The sequence below is a fragment of the Hippocampus guttulatus genome, chromosome 2, assembly GCF_054856545.1.
Source record: "Hippocampus guttulatus isolate MCC_2025c chromosome 2, RoL_Hgut_1.0, whole genome shotgun sequence".
Lineage (NCBI taxonomy): Eukaryota > Metazoa > Chordata > Actinopteri > Syngnathiformes > Syngnathidae > Hippocampus > Hippocampus guttulatus.
This window is the reverse complement of record NC_141262.1, coordinates 9,346,250-9,367,309: the sequence shown is the minus strand read 5'-3', so window position 1 is coordinate 9,367,309 and position 21,060 is coordinate 9,346,250. Positions and strand designations below refer to the sequence as shown.

The 21,060-nt window shown below is 42.8% G+C and overlaps 2 protein-coding genes across 4 annotated transcripts; one reads left to right on the top strand and one right to left on the bottom strand.

The window, feature by feature from the left end:
* Window positions 1–137: 137 nt before the first annotated feature.
* clic2 (CLIC family member 2) lies at window positions 138–19,451 on the bottom strand. Of its 3 annotated transcripts, none has more exons than XM_086134930.1 (7): window positions 19,262–19,451; window positions 17,959–18,068; window positions 17,077–17,202; window positions 13,400–13,500; window positions 13,135–13,316; window positions 11,141–11,284; window positions 138–456 (listed from the first exon to the last, which is right to left on the bottom strand). In XM_086134930.1, exons 1-7 carry the CDS (start codon window positions 19,313–19,315, stop codon window positions 436–438), a joined length of 738 nt encoding a protein of 245 aa, XP_085991056.1. In that variant the 5' UTR covers window positions 19,316–19,451; the 3' UTR covers window positions 138–435. The 3 variants fall into 3 exon arrangements, with proteins under 3 accessions (XP_085991056.1, XP_085991047.1, XP_085991065.1); XM_086134921.1 differs by lacking the exon at window positions 138–456 and adding an exon at window positions 10,042–10,330; XM_086134939.1 differs by lacking the exon at window positions 138–456 and having other exon boundaries at window positions 10,042–11,284.
* On the top strand, window positions 5,913–9,277 carry urp1 (urotensin-related peptide 1). The gene is made up of 5 exons (XM_086134965.1): window positions 5,913–6,334; window positions 7,084–7,206; window positions 7,304–7,344; window positions 7,438–7,543; window positions 9,126–9,277. The coding sequence occupies exons 1-5, from the start codon at window positions 6,244–6,246 to the stop codon at window positions 9,155–9,157; spliced, it is 393 nt and encodes a 130-aa protein (XP_085991091.1). The 5' UTR covers window positions 5,913–6,243; the 3' UTR covers window positions 9,158–9,277.
* Window positions 19,452–21,060: the final 1,609 nt, after the last annotated feature.

Sequence of the window (21,060 nt, the reverse complement as noted above, 5' to 3'; positions counted from 1 at the left end):
GTGGGAAATTGGGATTATCCCACACGGATTGTTTCAGTTCATACCTCTCAGTGTTCGAGGCAAATGTTAACGGAAAAAAATATGTCTCATCCCGATGAATTGTTTGTTGTTCTGATTAATCACAACACATTTCGACATCTAGTAAAACTTGTTTATAATTCCCTTAATTTATATAAATACAGGTATATCTTATCTTCAAAGAATTACATTCAAATAACAATGCAGGGGGATAACGGCTATGTTCACGCAGTCAGTACAAATCATGTCGTGTTACATGAAATTAGTGTCTCCAGTTGCTTAGGATGTCGGAATGAAGCCAGCCAGTGAAGTCCGGGACCTCCCCCAGCCAATTCCGCAACCCGGACGGTCCTATTCAATGGGGGGTTCCAGTGGACTTTTTCTGGTCGCAGGTCGGGAGAGTCTGCATTCCCACGTTCAGCGAATGCAGCATAAGATCTGCGTGTTTTTGTTTTGTTTGTTTTTTTAAACAAAATATATCTTGAAAACAACATCAGGCAAACAAATTAACATATTTTGCTTTTGCATACATACATACATACATACATGCAATTATTGATTGAAATTTTTTTTACTTGTTATTCGATTAAGAGACTTTAAATCATTATCTAACTCAAACAAAAATAATTTAAATAATGGGGTGAAATTACATTTATGGATGTGAAATGTTCCTAACAAAACGTATAAATTAACAATAGTGCTCTACACAATCCTTTCTTTAGATTTGAACACAGTAATAATTTGTTTTCCATTTAATGTAAGTTTGTAATTTGTTTTTTTCCCCAAATCTTTCAACGATGCAGCACAAATGGGGCAGTCAAAAAACAAATGATTCACACTTTCAGGTTCAGCTGTACAAAAAGAACACTTATGATCAATATGCATAAAACGTGAAATGTACATGTTATCAATGTATGGTAAACAGAGAAATAAAGTAAATCAAGCTCATATCTTGTGTTTGAGCTAGTATGTCGGTTTGACATAAATCCAGTTTGGGCTTCCCTTATGATCTCAACCAAACCTTTTTTTTTTTTTGCCTCTTTAGCATATATCAATGGGAGAACTGCCCGAAGACAGCTAGGATAGACACCAGCATGCCCACGATCCGTGTGAGGATAAGCGGATTGGAAAATGGATGGATGGATCGCTTCTTCAGTGTTAATATCAAGTACAGCTTTTGTTACCATAACAACTAGATGTGAAGCTTGCTGTGGTTAATGGTAAGGCTTGAGTCTAAAATGTTAAGTACAGAACATACAGAAGACCTTTTAAAGAAATCATTTTCATGTAAAGATGCAGCACTTCAACCCAAGTAGGTGGATGATGTTTATCAACTAGCGTGTGTTTCATCTCTGTGGCACATGTTATGGACACATCAGCAACCAGAAATACCACACCATCCGCCAACTCATTGTCAACATCATGGAATACCTAAGTATGCCCTCCTTAACTGAAGCTAGTCTTGTTAACCGACACAAAGTTGCTCTTCAAACAAAATTTAACTCAGCTAACCCTCTGGCTCTTTAAGCAGCTGAGCTGCCAAGTCAATTTGCAGGTGCTGTCATGTAAATTAGCTGCACTATCATAGGTCCATCCATCCATCATCTACCGCTTATCCGGGGCCGGGTCGCGGGGGCAACAGCTTTAGCAGGGAAGCCCAGACTTCCCTCTCCCTAGCTACTTCTTCCAGCTCTCCCCGAGGGATCCCGAGACGTTCCCAGGCCAGCTGGGTGACATAGTCTCTCCAGCGTGTCCTGGGTCTTCCTCGGGGTCTCCTCCCGGTGGGACGTGCCCGGAACACCTCACCAGGGAGGCGCTCAGGAGGCATCCGAATCAGATGCCCAAGCCACCTCATCTGGCTCCTCTCGATGTGGAGGAGAAGCGGCTCGACTCTGAGCCCCTCCCGGATGACCGAGCTTCTCACCTTATCTCTAAGGGAGAGCCCGGACACCCTGCGGAGAAAACTCATTTCGGCCGCTTGTAACCGGGATCTCGTTCTTTCGGTCACGACCCATAGCTCGTGACCATAGATGAGGGTTGGAACGTAGATCGACCGGTAAATTGAGAGCTTCGCCCTTTGGCTCAGCTCCTTCTTCACCACGACAGACCGATACAACGTCCGCATCACAGCAGACACTGCACCGATCCGCCTGTCGATCTCTCGCTCCCTCCTGCCCCCACTCGTGAACAAGACCCCAAGATACTTGAACTCCTCCACTTGGGGCAAGATCTCCTCCCCGACCCAGAGGGGGCACTCCACCCTTTTCCGACTGAGGACCATGGTTTCAGATTTGGAGGTGCTGATCTTCATCCCAGCCGCTTCACACTCGGCTGCGAAACGCTCCAGTGAGAGTTGGAGAGCCCTGTTTGAAGGAGCCAACAGCACCACATCATCTGCAAAAAGCAGGGATGCAATACTGAGGCCCCCAAAACGGACCCCCTCAACGCTTCGGCTGCGCCTAGAAATTCTGTCCATAAAGGTTATGAACAGAATCGGCGACAAAGGGCAGCCTTGGCGGAGTCCTACCCCCACTGGAAACGATTCCGACTTACTGCCGGCAATGCGGACCAAACTCTGACATCGGTGGTATAGTGACCGAACCGCCTGTATCAGGGGGCTCGGTACCCCATACCTACGAAGCACCCCCCACAGAACTCCCCGAGGGACACGGTCAAACGCCTTCTCCAAGTCCACAAAACACATGTAGACTGGTTGGGCGAATTCCCACATACCCTCAAGGACCCTGCTAAGGGTGTAGAGCTGGTCCACTGTTCCACGGCCGGGACGAAAACCACACTGCTCCTCCTCAATCTGAGGCTCGACTTCCTGACGGACCCTCCTCTCCAGCACCCCTAAATAGACCTTACCAGGGAGGCTGAGGAGTGTGATCCCTCTGTAGTTGGAACACACCCTCCGGTCCCCCTTTTTAAAAAGAGGGACTACCACCCCGGTCTGCCAATCCAGAGGCACTCTCCCTGTTGACCACGCGATGTTGCAGAGGCGTGTCAACCAGGACAGCCCCACAACATCCAGAGCCTTGAGGAACTCCGGGCGGATCTCATCCACCCCTGGGGCCTTGCCACCGAGGAGCTTTTTAACCACATCGGTGACTTCAACCACAGAGATAGGAGAGCCCACCTCAGAATCCCCACGCTCTGTTTCCTCCAAGGAAGGCGTGTTGGTGGAGTTGAGGAGGTCTTCGAAGTACTCTGCCCACCGGTTCACAACGTCCCGAGTCGAAGTCAGCAGCGCCCCATCCCCACTGTACACAGTGTTAGTGGTGCACTGCTTCCCCCTCCTGAGACGTCGGATGGTGGACCAGAATATCCTCGAAGCCGTCTGGAAGTCGGCTTCCATGGCCTCACCGAACTCCTCCCACGCTCTGGTTTTTGCCTCGGCGACCACCGAAGCTGCGTTCCGCTTGGCCAGTCGATACCCGTCAGCTGCCTCTGGGGTCCCACAGGCCATAAAGGCTCAATAGGACTCCTTCTTCAGCTTGACGGCATCCCTTACTGCTGGTGTCCACCAGCGAGTACGGGGGTTGCCGCCACGACAGGCACCAACCACCTTACGGCCACAACTCAGATTGGCCGCCTCAACAATAGAGGCACGGAACATGGTCCACTCGGGCTCAATGTCCCCCGCCTCCCCCGGAACATGGGAAAAGCTGTGTCGGAGGTGGGAGTCTTTCAGGGAACTCCTTCTGACAGGGGATTCCGCCAGACGCTCCCAACAAACCCTCACAATACGTTTGGGTCTGCCAGGACGGACCGGCATCTTCCCCCACCATCGGAGCCTACTCACCACCAGGTGGTGATCAGTTGACAGCTCCGCCCCTCTCTTCACCCGAGTGTCCAGAACATGCGGCCGCAAATCCGATGATACAACTACAAAGTCGATCATCGAACTGCGGCCTAGGGTGTCCTGGTGCCAAGTGCACATATGGACACCCTTATGTTTGAACAAGGTGTTTGTTATGGACAATCCGTGGCGAGCACAAAAGTCCAATAACAAAACACCACTCGAGTTCTGATCGGGGGGGCCGTTCCTCCCAATCACGCCCCTCCAGGTCTCACTGTCATTGCCCACGTGAGCATTGAAGTCCCCCAGCAGAACAAGGGAGTCCCCAGCAGGAGTACTCTCCAGCACACCCTCCAAGGACTCCTAAAAGGGTGGGTATGCTGAGCTGCTGTTTGGTGCATATGCACAAACAACAGTCAGGACCCGTCCACCTACCCGAAGGCAGAGGGAGGCAACCCTCTCGTCTACCGGTGTGAACCCCAATGTACAGGCACTGAGCCGGGGGGCAATGAGTATGCCCACACCTGCTCTGCGCCTCTCACCGTGAGCAACTCCAGAGTGGAAGAGAGTCCAACCCCTCTCGAGAGAACTGGTACCAGAACCCAGGCTGTGTGTGGAGGCAAGTCCGACTATATCCAGTCGGAAATTCTCTGCCTCGCACACCAGCTCGGGCTCCTTCCCTGCCAGAGAGGTGACATTCCAACTATCATAGGTGGATATAAGAATTATGAATCTATAGTATGCCCCTTTCAGGTTTCGACGGCCCAAACTTGTTTTCTGTTTAAACCCGGCTCAGCAGCAAGATGTATGAAATGTCATTTTCGCTAACAACTTCAGAGACGCTGAGAGAAGCTAATACATCATCTGACACTATCTGGGGTTCATTATAGGGAGCTTTCACTTTGACAAAAGGCTCTGGCAGCCCTATAAACTTTCTCGAATCTCCCGAGATATTTTTTGAATTATCAGACTAGTTTACACTTGAGTAAATGGTTGTAAAATGTCAGCCAATTCCCATCACCAAAAGGACGGACAACAAAAAATAGAAATGTTCAAGATTTCATAGTTTTCTGTGAATTTTTAAATGATTGATGTGAGAAAATATGTATTACAAGAATAAAATCAGTCTAAAATGGTGAGTTCAGAATATCTTATCAATACAGCAATATAAAATGTTCACCTTCTGATGACCTCGTTTAACTACATGAAAGTCAAAATACAAAATACTGCATTTGAAATACTGCTCAACAATATAAGTATACTGTACACTCTATTAAATTATTATTGTAGTATTTAAAGGAAGGAGGGGGAGTAAGAAAGATAGAAGGAATAAAGCAAGGATAGATTAAGTAAGGAAGAACCGCTGCTTTTCAGGTCTCCACCATGTCCACACGCACAAACCCACACCCGCAGTTGGAACCCTAACACTTGAATTGGAACTATTATTTCAAACCTTGACACATGTTTAAACATGAATTCCGGCTGGTAACTGTGATTTGAACAATTATTACTGTAACTACGAACCCCAAATGTCCTTGAAACCCACATGTAAACACAGCCATGCCTTGATTTGAGCTACAACCCCTGTTGGCTAACTCTACATTGAAACCTTAAACTTGGCTTAAAGCCAACTCAAAGGAAAATTTTACTAATCAAAGCTTGCTCATCAATTGCTTGTGAGACAAATCTGCGAATCTCACTTCTGTCTCATTTTACTCTGTCTTGTGTCTCAAATGTTTTTCATTTGTTTCTCCTAAAATTCAGTTGGAGAAATAAAAACGCAAAGTACCTTACATGCATTGACAACCCTTTCAAAACCTGAATTTTGCAAGGCCATGTAATCACACGCAAAAAAACCAAAAACTAATATTGTGAGGGGGTGGGGGGTTAACTGGATTAAATGCTCTTGGTGCACACACTGAATAAAGCATTTGTTCAGGGAATTCACCACACCATTTTTCAGGGCATATTGTCTTTTTTTTTTTTTTTAATTAATTGACATGTTTGCTAAATGAGACAAATGTTGGGTGGGTTATTTAACCGAAAATGGCGTCAGATCTTGCATTGACGTCCATGTGGCTGCTTTGTGGCACAAAACCATCAGACGTGAGTGAGCGATGACGCTGTAGAGGACACCAGACCTGGACTCGCGGCACATTAAAGCATGACAGGTTCGCCGGACAGCCATGCGTTATTCGTGAGGAAGGGTAAACATTTGTTAGGCTCTCCTGTCCAAGCACAGATAGGCCGCAGCCGACTTGACAAGCATCCCCTAAATGGCGTCTATGACGCCCAATCCATTAAGGAGCGATGCTGGCTCTGATGATAATGTATTGATCGCTTGTGATGGATGGCCTGCGTGCGGTTATATAAGTGAAGTTCTTTGCCAAGCTTGTAGCAACTAGGCCAACTGCAAAGTCAACATGCTGTCTCTAGCTGTGCTTTACCTCCTCGCTGCAAGATGGACACACGCACTACCTCTCTATTCTGACTCCAACCTGGAGACACAGTCAGGTAAGATCAAATTCGCATTGTAAAAACAATATTTGTCGTGTTAAAATCTCTAAGATACGTGATTTTTATTTTCTACATAATAACGCTACTCCCTGCCTTTATATGCTACAATAAGTGAATACTCCACTGTTAAAATGAGTTGGGAAGGTTGTTTTTAATGTAAAAATAAACAACAATGATAAAATATACTTTTTTTTAACAAAAAAGGAACAATATTAAAATCTTTTATTTTTCATACTACCTTTTATTAAAAAAAACGATTGTGCTGTCTTTTTGACACATCATACTGCATGGAAAACTTCAATTTTTATATCTGCCTTCCTTTTTGTTTGCTTTCAGTTGAATACATTTCCTTGAGCTAACTTGTTGTGCCCTCTTTTTGTTACATCCAGATGGAAAACTTATTTTAATAACATTTGTATTGTCTTTTTCAGTTGAATGGTTCATTATCTCATTTTATTTTATAATTGCTCTCTTGTTTTGAATTGAATGCTACATCTTTATTTCAAAAGAGGTGTGTTTTCAATAATAAGAAAAAAAGAAAACCCTAAACACCGCTGCATTCTGTCTGAGACCTCCAATAACTCGAAAGTGATAAACATGGTTTGTTCCCTTTGATGATGGAATGTTAAAGGCCGAACAAACATACCGTTTTTTTGTTTTCCTGAATAGTGATGATTTTGCAGATACAAGGCCTCTGCACAATGCTAGCGAGTTATGTATGGTAATATGAATGTGATTCTGCACAGATTTCCTTCAGAAGCTGGTGTCAGAAGATGCCTCTTACACTACAGAAGGGGAACAGAGCGAGGTGAATAATCTGTATCCTCTACTGATGCAGCACAATGTGCAAAGTCAATCCTGGAACAAAGGTAGTTGAACGTCTATTCATTTGGTTCGTTTAAACTGTAGACATCAGCAAGTGATGCATTAAAACATTTATGTGGAATCTTCCATTTTTGGTGAAAGGGCCTGACGTTTCAGCACAGCAGGATAACTATGCAACCATGGTAAATCTAAGCCAATCTGAATAAATGCAAAAATAAATTAAATAAAAACTTCCCGTCCATCTGTCTGTCATGTTTTTGTGTTTCTATTTGAAGATTGAGGGTCTTAAGGCAGTGGTTCTTAAGCTGGCTGCAGCTGACAAGCTTCGCTCTCAAGCTTTTGTCAGGTCAGAGCAAGGCGTGCCCAAAACCAATAAGAGAGGTGAGTCAAAACTACACAACAAATTAGTCATTTTAACACAAGCAGTAATTTGTAGGAAGCATATTATCTCTACATTAATTAGGGTTCCATTTTATTTAGGTGTTATGTGACAGGGAACCGCATTTGGGAACTTGAGTCAAAATGTGGCAGCACAGTGTATTAGGGGTAAGCACATCTGCCTATGGAGTTTGCTGTTTCAAACCCTCAACCTATCTCTTAAGTCATGAATAGTACATGAATATATTCTTAAGTTATATATTTTATATTTTATTGTTATAATACAATAGTATTATTATTATTAGTATTACTGTTGTCAAAACCTGATGTGTTAGGGAAAAAAAACAAGGGCAGTTTCAGAATCAGGACAACAACAAAAAAAATCATCTTGAAAAATTAGTTTGAAGAAAAATTGTCAGTTATGCGCACTCAGTGTGGCCCTGAAAAATGGTGAAACGTTTCGGCGTTTTGATACAAACGGTTTCTTCTCTGTTCTCTCCTCCACTTGGATAACGCTGACATGTTTTCCTCACAACGCTCCCACAAGTATATTTTTCCCACTCTTATTTTCCTTCAGCCACCCATCCATTTTCTTCCACTTATCTGAGGTCAAGTCACAGGGCCGCAGCTTCAGCAGGATGCGAACTCTTTTTCAAATATTTAACAGCCATGACTTATGCAATAAATAGCAATGAGCTGGCTCAGCATTGCGATCGGTAGATATTAATGTCATGGAAATTTTCCTTCGTGAGTGATACACTTCTTTCTGCAACAAGCCATGACAGTATAGATTTTTAACAAAACAGTCCCAACCAAAAGTAACTCACCTAACTATTTTCACACGATACTGTCTAAAAATCATCTCTTATTTCAATCTTGAGTTGACGCAATGTTGCAAGGCTCATGCAGAATGAGGAAGTGGTGGAGTTATACAAAACTTCTCAGACTGTTGAAGTGTCCAAGATGGTTCAACCAATTGTTCTCGTGTTCAACACATTCAATTAGTAATGTGTAAAAATAATGGGTAAAAAAATGTGTCAAAACAAAAGACAATGTGGGAAAAGACCTATAGTAGTCATTTTTTTAAAAATAAAACAAGCATGAGATAACCGAAATAATTGAACCAGCTTTCAGTATGACACAGCACCATTTTAAATCACGATGTACTTTAACCACAGTAATAAACCTATTGTTAAATGAACTACTCGCTTATGCTTCTTAACTGAATATTATTTTCTTTGTAAAGGGAGAATTTCGGATGCAGCTGTTAGATTTTATGAGATTGTATCGGGGTACTTAATGTTGTGGTGTGGCCAGTTAACGTATTGTCATTTTAGCATTTTTGGCAAGACAGTACTATGGTATAGCATGAATTCATTTGAAGAGTATGATTGAGGACCTTTATGTCTGTATATCTGTCAAATACATATTATCAATATCATCACTGTCTAAAAGTTTTTAAGGTAAAGAAAATTCTACAATGATGATCAGAGCAACAAATACCTTTGTTTGGTACTATTTGTTACAACGCAAGCTACATTTCCTGGTTCCAATTGTCTTGACTAATTCTGTGTGCCTTTAACAGCGTGCTTCTGGAAATACTGCGTGACCAATTAGACATCATTGGCGACACCACCACAAGACTCCTTTCAACACTGAATGAAGAAAATCTATTTTTTAAAATTGTAAAAATGTTTTGGGTTTTTGTTTTGTGACTGAATAAATTATTAGACAAGTGATGTGTGTTTTATTTGGGATATTTCTACGAAGTAACAGTTGCAACATAAAATGGCTGCCCTCTGTCTTCAGCTTCAAGGGGCCAATTGATCGTACATTTATATTTAAAGAAATCTGTGCTAAAGGCTCATCTCATGTGCCTTAATTGCAATGTTCATTGTTTCTCACTCCTCAAAACATTGAAAACAACCGTATTAAGGAGCATCTCAATTGTCTTAATTGCACATTGAAGTGCGAAGATCGGGCATTGAGGAGCTTCCACCGGCTAACTTATCTCAAGGGATGTCTGGTGTATTCTTTATGGAAGTCTTTCAGCTCCTTAATAGTGATGTATGAAATCGGCCGTGTACCAGCTGGACAGTATATGACGCCGGACTTTAAATTAACTTGTCATAATCATTGTTTGTGTCATTTTTGGATTGTTTTAGGTTGAATATACTGTACATATTGTGCTGAGTGTCTGTTCTATTTGGGGCTGTAAATGCCACCAAAAAGACTTGACTCGAGCTGAACCTATGATCTGTTTCTCAGGTTTGTAGTAATCAGGGTGCTATTTCTCAAATGCATTTGGCCACATAAACACAACTAAAAACGTTTTGAAGGTTCTTCACAGTTTTTCGCATTCAGTGTAATTCATAAACAATATATCAACATTTTACAAATTCACAAATCATTCCAAATATTCACTGAGGTGGGGGAGACACAGTTGGGACAGACCAGTCACACTCGTCTTTGCATCTGCAAAGTTATGAAGCGGAAACCTGTTGGTATTTGATTTCAATTTAATCCCACTTGAAACACAAAGGGTGAAGTGCACATTTGTGGTACTCATCACGATTCTGACATGCAGATGGTCCATTTGTGACACGCGTCAATGATGTGACATTATCTTTATGAGACGTCTCCACGAAATGACGACATCAAGGAGTGATCGTCTCATTACCCCAAAACATTTCTACCTTCTCAATCAAGCCTTGCCATTTTGTCAATCTCCTCCATCCTCAATGGAATGTTTGGTGGGAAGTGTTATCATGTTAACAGAGGAGCGAGGACCTAGGATTAGACAATTAGACAAATGAGATGAGCCCCAACACATCATCCCTCTTAGAGGAGACAGCACACTTTTACAAAAACAAATGAGTAAAGTCAGAAATAATCACAGACTGTGACCAGGTAGTCTGAGTAAGAGTAAATTATCCGTCTAATGGAACCAGGACAAGTAGAATTGTTGACTTATTTGATTATTTGATAGTTTGTGCCTTAATTTATACATGAAGCTAAACATTGTCTTGGAAAAAGTCAAAGCAAAAATGGTAAAACACATTTTCATGTGTTTTACCATTTTACCAATATGAGATTTAAAATAAACACATTTGAATATTTTATTAGTATGGTAGTGGCACATTCACCATCATGTCAGTTGTGTTAATACAGAATAAGATAGAAAAGAATATTAATTTTCTGCATTATTAAAAGGAACAGTTTTGAAGGGTTCTGATTGTTACTCACTAACAATCATTGAAAATATTCTGTATGTATGTACACTATAAACACAAGTCTTGCAAATTAAATAAACAGTCAATTGCACAATTGGTCTTGTAGGTGACTGAAACAGTCAAAAGCACTAAAACGCTGTGTTCTGTGATTTGAGTTCTAAAGGCAGTAGTGGGAAACCAGTGGCAGGTGCGCCAAACACAGCAATTCTAAAAACAAATTAAACCTCCGAAGTATTAAAAAAAATAAAAATAAAAAAACCAAAGGTTCCCCATCCCTGTGTTAAGATGATTGATGGCTGTTACATCTTTGGCACCATACAGCACCATGTACAGATGGTGAATGAACATTTTATTTCCTGTTACTGACCACTCCCAAGTAAGCCTTCTCGATTTCGATTTCAGCCGGACACGTCTGTTTGAACTCTTCCCGCTCATAGGCGTTGTGCAGGTATCGCCACACACCTGTCAACTGGACTGGGATGTCAAAGCCGCAGTACTTCTTGGAGGCAACCTGGATTGAAACGGAAGCATTAAAAAACTATTACACACTAAATCCTCATGCCAAGCCATGGTGTACCTTCACACATTTTAACCTTTATTTACTGTCCATTTTCCATCGTACAGTTTTGACTGAGGCCATGATTCTCCTCATAATTGTACAGTCGTTCCTTGCCATATCCTTCACTGTTTGCAGTTACACTATATTGTGGACGTCTCAATCATACATATCTAATTTTATGTTGCAAATCTCTCGCTATATTGCTGTGATTTTTATGGTAATCATTTTTTCCACACAGACTGTTACTATAGACTACTGCAGCATTATGTGCAGGAAGGAATGTGGAAAGAAGATGCCCAAAATTTGGGAATAGCTCATGCTTAATGAAAAAAAGAAGATGAAGTGCAATGTGTCTAGTGCAATGTGTCTAGTGCAGGAGTGGGCAAACTACGGCCCGCGGGCTGGATCCGGCCCGTTGGTCTTTTTAATCCAGCCCGCCGAAGATTGGTGCACAATTAAGGTTTGATTGCATTCATTTCGTTTGGACTTGTAATGACAGGTATTTCAACACCAGGTGGCACAGTTACTTCAAGTTGCAGAGCACAGGGAGGGAGGGGAAGACGAAGAAAGTGGGAGAGAGTAATGACCATGGAAGGGAAAGTGATATGTATCTGATTAAACGAAGCGGGTAACAAAGTACGAAACATTCAGGAGACGCCTGGAGTCGGAAAGACTCAAATCTATGAGACTTTGAAAAACAAGGAAGGAATTCTTACTCAGTCCGATTCTGGCAATTTCCATGCTCAGAGTGAATTGCTTGTGGCTCGAGTAAATGAACATTTACTAGAATGGTTTGATTGTTATCATGTTAAAAACTTTCCGCAAACTGTACCGCTAATAAGAGTCAGAGAGCAGTCAAATGTGTAGAGCGTGAACAACAGGGGGCTCAGTACACATCCTTGAGGAGAACCGGTGCTGAGTGTGATGGTGGATGAGAATGTTACATTATTACTGGCATACAAAGACATTGTGCTATCTTCTTTATTTTCTATTTCTATTTCTAACTTTTGGCCCGGCCCTCCACAATATTTTCTGCTTCTCATTTGGCCCCCCCCGGAAAATAATTGCCCACCCCTGGTCTAGTGCAAAGCTTGCATAACTGCACGTCTGCTGTAAACATTGTTAGCCAGTCTGCCATAACATTACTGCCAGTGCACTTTCAGCGGCTGTATTGAACAAAGAGTAGGAAAAACAAACACTTAAGAAGCACATTCTCTCACGAGCAACCAGCGGCCACAACTTCCACTGAATTACTCAACATGCAGCCTGGCAAACGGTTAGCTACAGTTAGCTCAGACTCCTGAGCCAACACGTCCTACTGTACATTCTCATTCGCTTTGACATCATTCAACAGGCCAGTCCACATCTTTTGAAGCCACACTCATTCAAAGTCAGAGATAATCCAGTCTATAACATGAGGATGGCGACTCTGGTGTACAGAAATACTGTAATCCCTGCACCTCACATGCATCTTTTATATTGGTATCATGTACAAATCATAAATGGTAGAGGTGATTTTCATCTGTGGTGGGTGTTCTGGAATGTAAAACGGGATTACTATGCAGTCGATCTTCAATTATACATTACACATGTTTGCAAAATGTATTAATAGCCAGTCTGGCATTAATAAATGATTCATCCTTCATCAATGTTTCCGAAAAAATGGATGGTGTATTTTTATTTGCGACTTGCAAGTACTTGTTTTTGCAGGTGCAGCTCTTGACCCTCTAGCCTGTGTATTATTTCTTTTCTTTGTTGTTTAGTCCAGTATGTATGATGATTCTTCTCTGTGATTGTCTCACCCTGATGACGTGCAGTTTGGGGAGAAGGTTGCAATCGGCTAAAGTGAGGCGGTCCCCGTCCAGGAACTTCCTCTTGGAGACACCGACTGTCTCACTTGAGTTGTGGTCGATTTCTTCGGGTAGGGGAGAGTTCAGGTAATTGTCCAGACGCTTAAACTCACGTAGCAGGTTTTTCTCTTGAACTGAAAGATCAGACATAGAATTTTGTTCTGATTTTTTAATCTCGGATAAAACTTCAACAGTGCCCAAAAGGAAGCCCACTCACAGGCATTGTTTGGTGTGTTCTTGATGAAGGCAGAAAACTTTGCAAAAATGTCAGCGCCCACGTCAAAGGACTCTTTGTTTAGAGGGCTGAGGTGAGGATACCTGCAAAGGGAGGACGTGTTTGTTTTCAACATGCTTCTCATTCTTAGTTTATGCACGCATGGGACATTTTATTAGATACAATGCAATTTGAGTGATATACCAAAAAGCAATGTCTTTAAAAAGATATGGACATGGCAGCAGGGCTACTTGGTGAACCTTTGGTGCTTTTTTTCTACAGCACTAACCTTTTCAAGAACTTTCCTACCTATCCTTGTAGTTTGAGTTCCACCTGTTTCTCCAAGATTCCCCGAGGTCCGAATGAGTTCCGTCACGAACCTAAAGTCTATATACGTCAGTGTGAACTGCAGTACAATAAATCCAAAGCACCGGTTGGATTTTCACCCATGAAAACTGCACTTCATCGCCAAGCTAACAAATGACACTTGTCAATTCCCATGTGTATCTGTGCATGTGGTGCATACAGCAAATTCATCAATAAACACTTTGTAGTCTTGTAAATGGACAAATGGGGTGGTCCATAATCGTTGTTTTCTTGTGAAATACTTAAAGGAGACCTATTGTGCATTTTCAGATCTCTGCGTCATAATAAGTCTGATGTGACTTCATCAATAAAAAGTACCGGTAACTCAAGGAAAAAGACTTAAAGCAGGTTTATTAAGCTTCTTTTTCAAGCTTCCCTGAAATCCGCCTGTTTTGAGGAAGCAGTTCTGTCTCATGCAGATGAGCCACATACCAACTCTTGGGATTGGTTAATTGTTGAACCCCAGGTCTAAAAACGTGAGTGCAAACTGCTGTGCAGCAAATATAGTTAGAGCAGTGACAGCATTTTTACTCATGGAGGCATCACTTCATTACCAAACAAAAGTTATTCTTGCCGGTTAATGTACAGATATGTGCATGTTGCACATACAGCATACCTTGCCTTAGGATTTACAGATAGCGGTCAATTTTCATCAAGTCTATGTGTGTTTATGCAAAAGAAAATGACTTTCATGTTTTACATTTTGTTCCCGCATTGTAGCTGGTGACCTCTCGAATTGCCCCACGTTGATAAATAAAGTTTTCTGAATCTGAATCCGAATTAGAACCGTGGTACACACTGAACCGTGAGTGTTGTCATAGCGTCACACAACTTCTTAACATACTGTATATGTACCCAAATTCACAGAAAAAGGACAAGTTTGACATCTCAATTGTCATCTAAACAATAACAATGACACAATTTTTACTTAGGCGTTTGAATCATGTATGCCGTAGGGCATGAATAGTACAGTCTGTACTGTCAAGTTTCAGGCCCATTTCCAAGCTGCCTTTCATTTCCAAAATTCTGGAAAAAGTCGTGCACATGCAGTTGAAAATTTTCTTGGATGAACGTAACATCTTGGAGGTCTTCCAGTCAGGTTTCAAGACGATGCATAGCACGGAGTCAGCCCTGTTACGCGTTTCTAATGACATCCTCCTGGCAAATGACTCTGGAGACCACGTGTGTCTAGTTTTATTGGACTTAACTGCAGCATTTGATACAGTGGATCACAGTATTCTGCTGTCTCGTTTGCAGCACTTGGTGGGCATTGGCGGCAGTGCTCTTGAGTGGTTTAGGTCCTATTTAGCTGATAGAACCTTCTGTGTCAGCCTTGGCTGCTCTGAGTCACGCACTGCTCCCCTGTCATGTGATGTTCCACAGGGCTCAATTCTGGGGCCTCTGCTGTTCTCGCTGTATCTGCTCCCATTGGGTTCCATCTTAAGGAAACATGGTATTCCCTTCCACTGCTATGCAGATGACTGCCAGATCTATGTCCCACTGAGCAAGAAAGACGCCTTCTCATTAAGGCCACTCCTATCCTGTCTGGAAGAAATCAAAACCTGGATGGCACAAAATTTCTTGAGATTCAATGAAAAGAAGACAGAGGTGATATTGTTTGGTCCCAGTGGCCCTTGTACATTCCATCCTGTAGACTTGGGCCCCCTGTCTCCTTATCTTAAGTCAACAGTCTCAAACTTGGGCCTTAAACTGGACAGTGATTTCAAACTCGATCGGCAAATTGGTGCCGTTGTTAAATCCAGCTTCTTTCACCTTAGACAGCTGGCCAAAATAAAACCTCTCCTCTCACATGAACACTTTGAGATGGTAATTCATGCCTTTGTCACATCCCGGCTCGATTACTGCAATGCCCTTTACTTTGGAGTCAGCCAGTCCTCCATTAAGCGCCTTCAGCTGGTCCAGAATGCCGCCGCTCGCCTCTTGACTGGTACTCGTAAGAGGGAGCACATAACTCCTACTCTGGCATCCCTTCACTGGCTCCCCATTCATTTTAGAGTTATTTTCAAGATCCTCTTATTTGTTTTCAAATCTCTGAATAATCTCGCGCCACCTTACCTCTCTGAGCTCATCCGCCCCTACACACCTGCCCGGCGCCTCAGGTCTGTGGACCAGACTTTATTAGAAGTACCAAGAACTAAACTGAGGCTCAGAGGGGATCGAGCCTTTTCTGTTGCTGGTCCCTCTCTCTGGAATGACCTCCCACTAAACATTCGGCAAGCCTCCTCGCTGCCCATCTTCAAAACCCTCCTCAAAACTCACTTGTATTCTTTGGCATTCGACTCAGCATGACTTAGATTTGTTCTTGGTTTTACTGTTTGGTGCTTTCTACCGCCTTTATTACCGATTTGTCTTACTGTTTATTGTGCATGTTAAATTGCTCCATGTACAGCACTTTGTATGCAGCGATGGCTGTTTGAAAGTGCTCTATAAATACTGTTGACTTGACTTGACTTGACAGTCCACCTGAGAATCAAAATATCATTATCCATCGATTGTATGTATTTATATTTTTTGATAAAACATTATCCATCCACTTTGCTCATTAGAGTTGCAAGGGAGCTAGAGGCTGTCTTACCTATCTTCGGGCTAAGGGGGGTACACCCTGGACTGGTCGCCAGCCAATTGCAGGGCACATACAGACAGCCAGACATGCATACTCACATTCACTCCTATGGACAATTGAGGGTCTTCAGTGAGCCTAAAGTGTGGCGCTCACTGGCACTATCTCCTGAGCAAAATGCTGTTTGAGATCTTTTGAACAGCAGATAGCTCCCTTTTTAATTTCAAGTGAGTTGTCTGATGCATGAATCGAAAATCTAACATGTTTGCTCATTTTCACCTTGCAAGGTGAAAAACTCACCGTGAGCGCGAAACTTGAGCCACGTGATGAGAGTAGAAATTCAGATGACCAATCAAAACGAATCCTCCATTCACATGATTTTAAGCGAATCAAAGATGTCACCGGCTGCAACTAGAGGATAAATTGGTCGATATTTTGCTTTGTCTGATTTCAGGAATGAATAAAGAAACAGATAAAATGGTGTTTCTCCTCATTTTGTGGCTGGTGTTTGGCCCTTTTTTTTTAAAAATGGGAAGATGGTATGTCATATACACAGGTATAATCTGGCCATATTTCAACCAATGAATCCTCTGAAATGTAGGCGCTGACAACTTTTTGTGGGTCATTTTGAAATTATCTGAACAGAGGATGTGTTTTGATTACCATGCTAGGTTTGATGGAACTCTTCTATTGGAGCTCATCAGATGGTATTAAAGGCATACGTGTAGCCTACCTGGGAGGGGCCAGTGTTTGCTCGAGGAACTCCTCGATTTTGATGAAGTCTGTTTTGAGGGTGCCGTTGTAGAGCAAGAAAGGCGGGTTGGTGCCGGGGGCCAGGTCCTTCAGCTCTGTGGGCTTCCTGAAGTTAAGACACCAGGATGGAGAAATAACTCACTGGTCTGTTGTGTATATCCATCCATCCATCCATTTTCCGAACCGCTTGATCCTCACTAGGGTCGCGGGGGGTGCTGGAGCCTATCCCAGCCGACTTCGGGCAGTAGGCGGGGGACACCCTGAATCAGTTGCCAGCCAATCGCAGGGCACACAGAGACGAACAACCATCCACGCTCACATTCACACCTAGGGACAATTTAGAGCGTCCAATCAACCTGCCATGCATGTTTTTGGAATGTGGGAGGAAACCAGAGCACCCGGAGAAAACCCACGCAGGCCCGGGGAGAACATGCAAACTCCACACAGGGAGGCCGGAGCTGGAATCGAACCCGGTACCTCTGCACTGTGAAGCCGACGTGCTAACCACTGGACTACCGGGCCGCCTGTTGTGTATATATAAAATAAAATAAAATAAAACAAAAACAATGACTGACCCCCCGCCCCTCCTACTAGTGGGACATGTTTTGTGTTTTGTGTTTTGACACTCTCAATTACAGTACCAGAGTCCATTACAGGCTTCCTGATCCTGTTTTTCCATCACTAATGACAAAGTTCACACAATGCGGGGGAAAAAAAAGGTGCATGTTTGGAGGCGATACAGACCTCTTATTACACACCGATGGTGTGAAAAGTTTTGAGGGGGGGGGGGGGAAAGACAGTTCTTTTCTGAATAGAAGGTCTTTGAGCACATAACGCTGACAGGAAGTGGAGGCGTGCTTACTTCCTCATGTCAACAGTGGTCACGGTGAACTTGACTCCTTTCAACCACAGCACCATGAAGAGCCCCTGGCAGAAGGGACAGTTGCCCACGTTCTCGCCGTCATGGCCGGCCTGCCGTACAAAGAGAAACTACACCAATTTCTTTCTTGCTTGTTAATTTTCCAAGGCACATGCAGGGAGGGGTGTTTGCTGGAAGCTGGGATGCAGGCATTGTGTTACAGCAGAAGAAATGAACATGTGCTCACAATGTGACCCCACGGACTATTTTAAGTAGAGACAAACCAAAGTGGAGCAAACCTGCCTGCGAGAGGCTTCAGTCAGACCTGCAGGATGAATTTGCAGGTGAAAAAATACCTGAGCGTCCCCGCTGTTTCGTATTGTGTTCTTTAATGTTGATGTTAGTTCCTATTTGTAAGGACAGTGGAACCTCTAAATCTGAATGGGATGGTCATACTACTCAGGGTGTTTTAATACCTTTGTCCAGCATCTCTGCTCCAGATGTCACCATTAATACCTCGGTCAGGGTTTTAATGTTGGTTAAATTTTTTTTTTAATCTAATAACAATGGTTAGTTTTTTTTGCACCGACAGGTTTTATGATCACGATTCATAAACTGCACAAAAAATAAAATATGGTCAGCTATTTGTCACAGCTTATTAAAAAAAATTCTGATCGATTGAAATTGGGTGTGCCTGTGTCATGTTTGAAATAGCTGAGATTCTCAAGAGTCAAAAACACCATAACTCGGCTTTTAATGAGAAATAAAGCCAGACAAAATCAGTCCCTCCCTTCCCTCTCACACAGCCAAGAAAGCACATTTCACAACTCTTAGGTATTTTGCAGCTTGGGGGCTTTTCGGGCTAACCTTCCAGGCACATACCCCACCCAAACTCAGCTGTCCTGTGACCCGGTATAGAAAATGAAGGTTTTGTTGGGAAACAAGGACCCATTTTCTTGACTGCATGTGCATGGTGAGTGGGTGTGCCTGCTGTGGGGGCCTGTCATCACAGAACATGCTCTCTGCTCACTTGGGCCGTGATAAGGTTGTGCCTGTCCTCTGATAAAAACAGACCGACTGCTCATCTGATCGATACAAACATTAAAAAGTCAAGAGTGCATGCAGGCAAATTAAAAGGACATGTCCTTTTATTGATTATATGGATTCTTGCTTTGGCCTTTCACATTTTTAAAGTAATAGTGTCTCCTTCATGGCAAACAGCCTTTCTCCAAGTGGAAAAAATAATCTGTGGAAAAGTACCTTTTTTTAAAAGTTATAATTGTTATTGAAAAATTGAAATACTGACCTTAACAAATAACTCAATGCTCGGCTCCTTGTCTGAATGTTGTCGCAATGCCATGCCGTCCCCAAAACAGAGGTTTTTAATTCACGTCAAAGTCAAAACAGCCTCAAAAATAAGTCAAAAGAGCGATAAGAGAAGCAAGCAGAGAACGTCAGGAGAGTGAGGGACACCTCAGGGCTGCTGGTTGCTTGCTATCACTCTCAACACACTTGACAAGTCAGTGGAGGGGGAGGACCCAGAGAAGGGGCGGGGTTCACGTTCTTATAAAATCTGTGAGGAGGGCTTAAAATAGCCACTGTATGCACAAATTGCAATACGCAGGAGTTGATAAAGCCATGACTCAAAACACACATTTTATTGTGGTCGACTCACATTCCAGTACTATGAGACAAATAGAGAGGTGGGGCAGGATTCGCTGGAAATATTTTCACCATTTAATACAAATCATATATTGGACATGGGGAAGAGACATCAAATCTTATGTTTAAAGCAGTGGTTTTCTAACATTTCCACCTCCAAAACCAAGTTTTTAATTGTAATATTTTTCTACCTCTTCCAATATCATAGAATTGACAAGTCTTCATCAAAAATGAGGGTGAAGTTTGATTCCTAAAAAGCATTTTATTATGATTCTAAGCAGGAGGAAAAACTATTTTCTTTCTCAAAACCCTTAAACATGTGTGTCAGAACAATCAAGGCCCTATTTTTGTTCCCGACGCAAATTGAGCGCAAAGGGCAGTCTCACTGTGCACATGAGTGGACTTTTCTTTCTTTTGATATTTTGGAAGGGGATGGTGGCACGTCTATACTGCCCAAAGACAGCTGGGATAGGCTCCAGCACGCCCGCGACGCTTGCAAGGATAAGCGGATTCGAAAATGGATGGATGGATGGATGGATATTTTGCAAGACCAGGGGTCATCAAACTTCTTGAGGCTGAGAAAAGAATTCTCGGGCACTGATTAATGCAAAGAGCTACCAGTTTGATCCACAATTCAGAAATAACAAATGTGGTTAAATTGTCTTCAATAATGGTATTGTTAGGGCCCGACAAATTTAATTGGCCAGTATGACTGTAGCTATGTTAAAATAGGTGAAAACCTGCTTAAAATCAATAGTCACCCAAAATTAATGATGACATCTTTACTTAATGCTCACAACAACCTCAGAAAATATTAGAATGAAAGCCCAAGTATGAGGGATTTTAGGGTGTTTACCTCTACAAAGCTTATGTCACTTAACGAGAGAAACACGTCATCCACAATGCAAAACACATGACATGTCTTGCAACATTACACAATGCCACACTTTGAAAAATGTGCAGCACTCTCCCATGCAAAGATTGGTGTGTTCATCGCGTATACACCTGCCTATCGAACTTTTTTTTCCAGTCACACTGTGTTTGGCTGTTGCAGATAACACTGGCCATCAATCAAACAACAATTACATCACTGTTTATTTATTTATTCATTCATTCATTCATTCATTCATCTTCCGAACCGCTTTATCCTCACTAGGGTCACAGGGTGTGCTGGAGCCTATCCCAGGAGACACCCTGAATTGGTTGCCAGCCAATCGCAGGGCACACAGAGACAAACAACCACGCACGCCCACACTCACACCTAGGGACAATTTAGAGCGTCCAATCAGCCTGCCATGCATGTTTTTGGAACGTGGGAGGAAACCGGAGTACCCGGAGAAAACCCACGCAGGCCCGGGGAGAACATGCAAACTCCACACAGGGAGGCCGGAGCTGGAATCGAACCTCTGCACTGCACTGTGAAGTCGATGTGCTAACCACTGG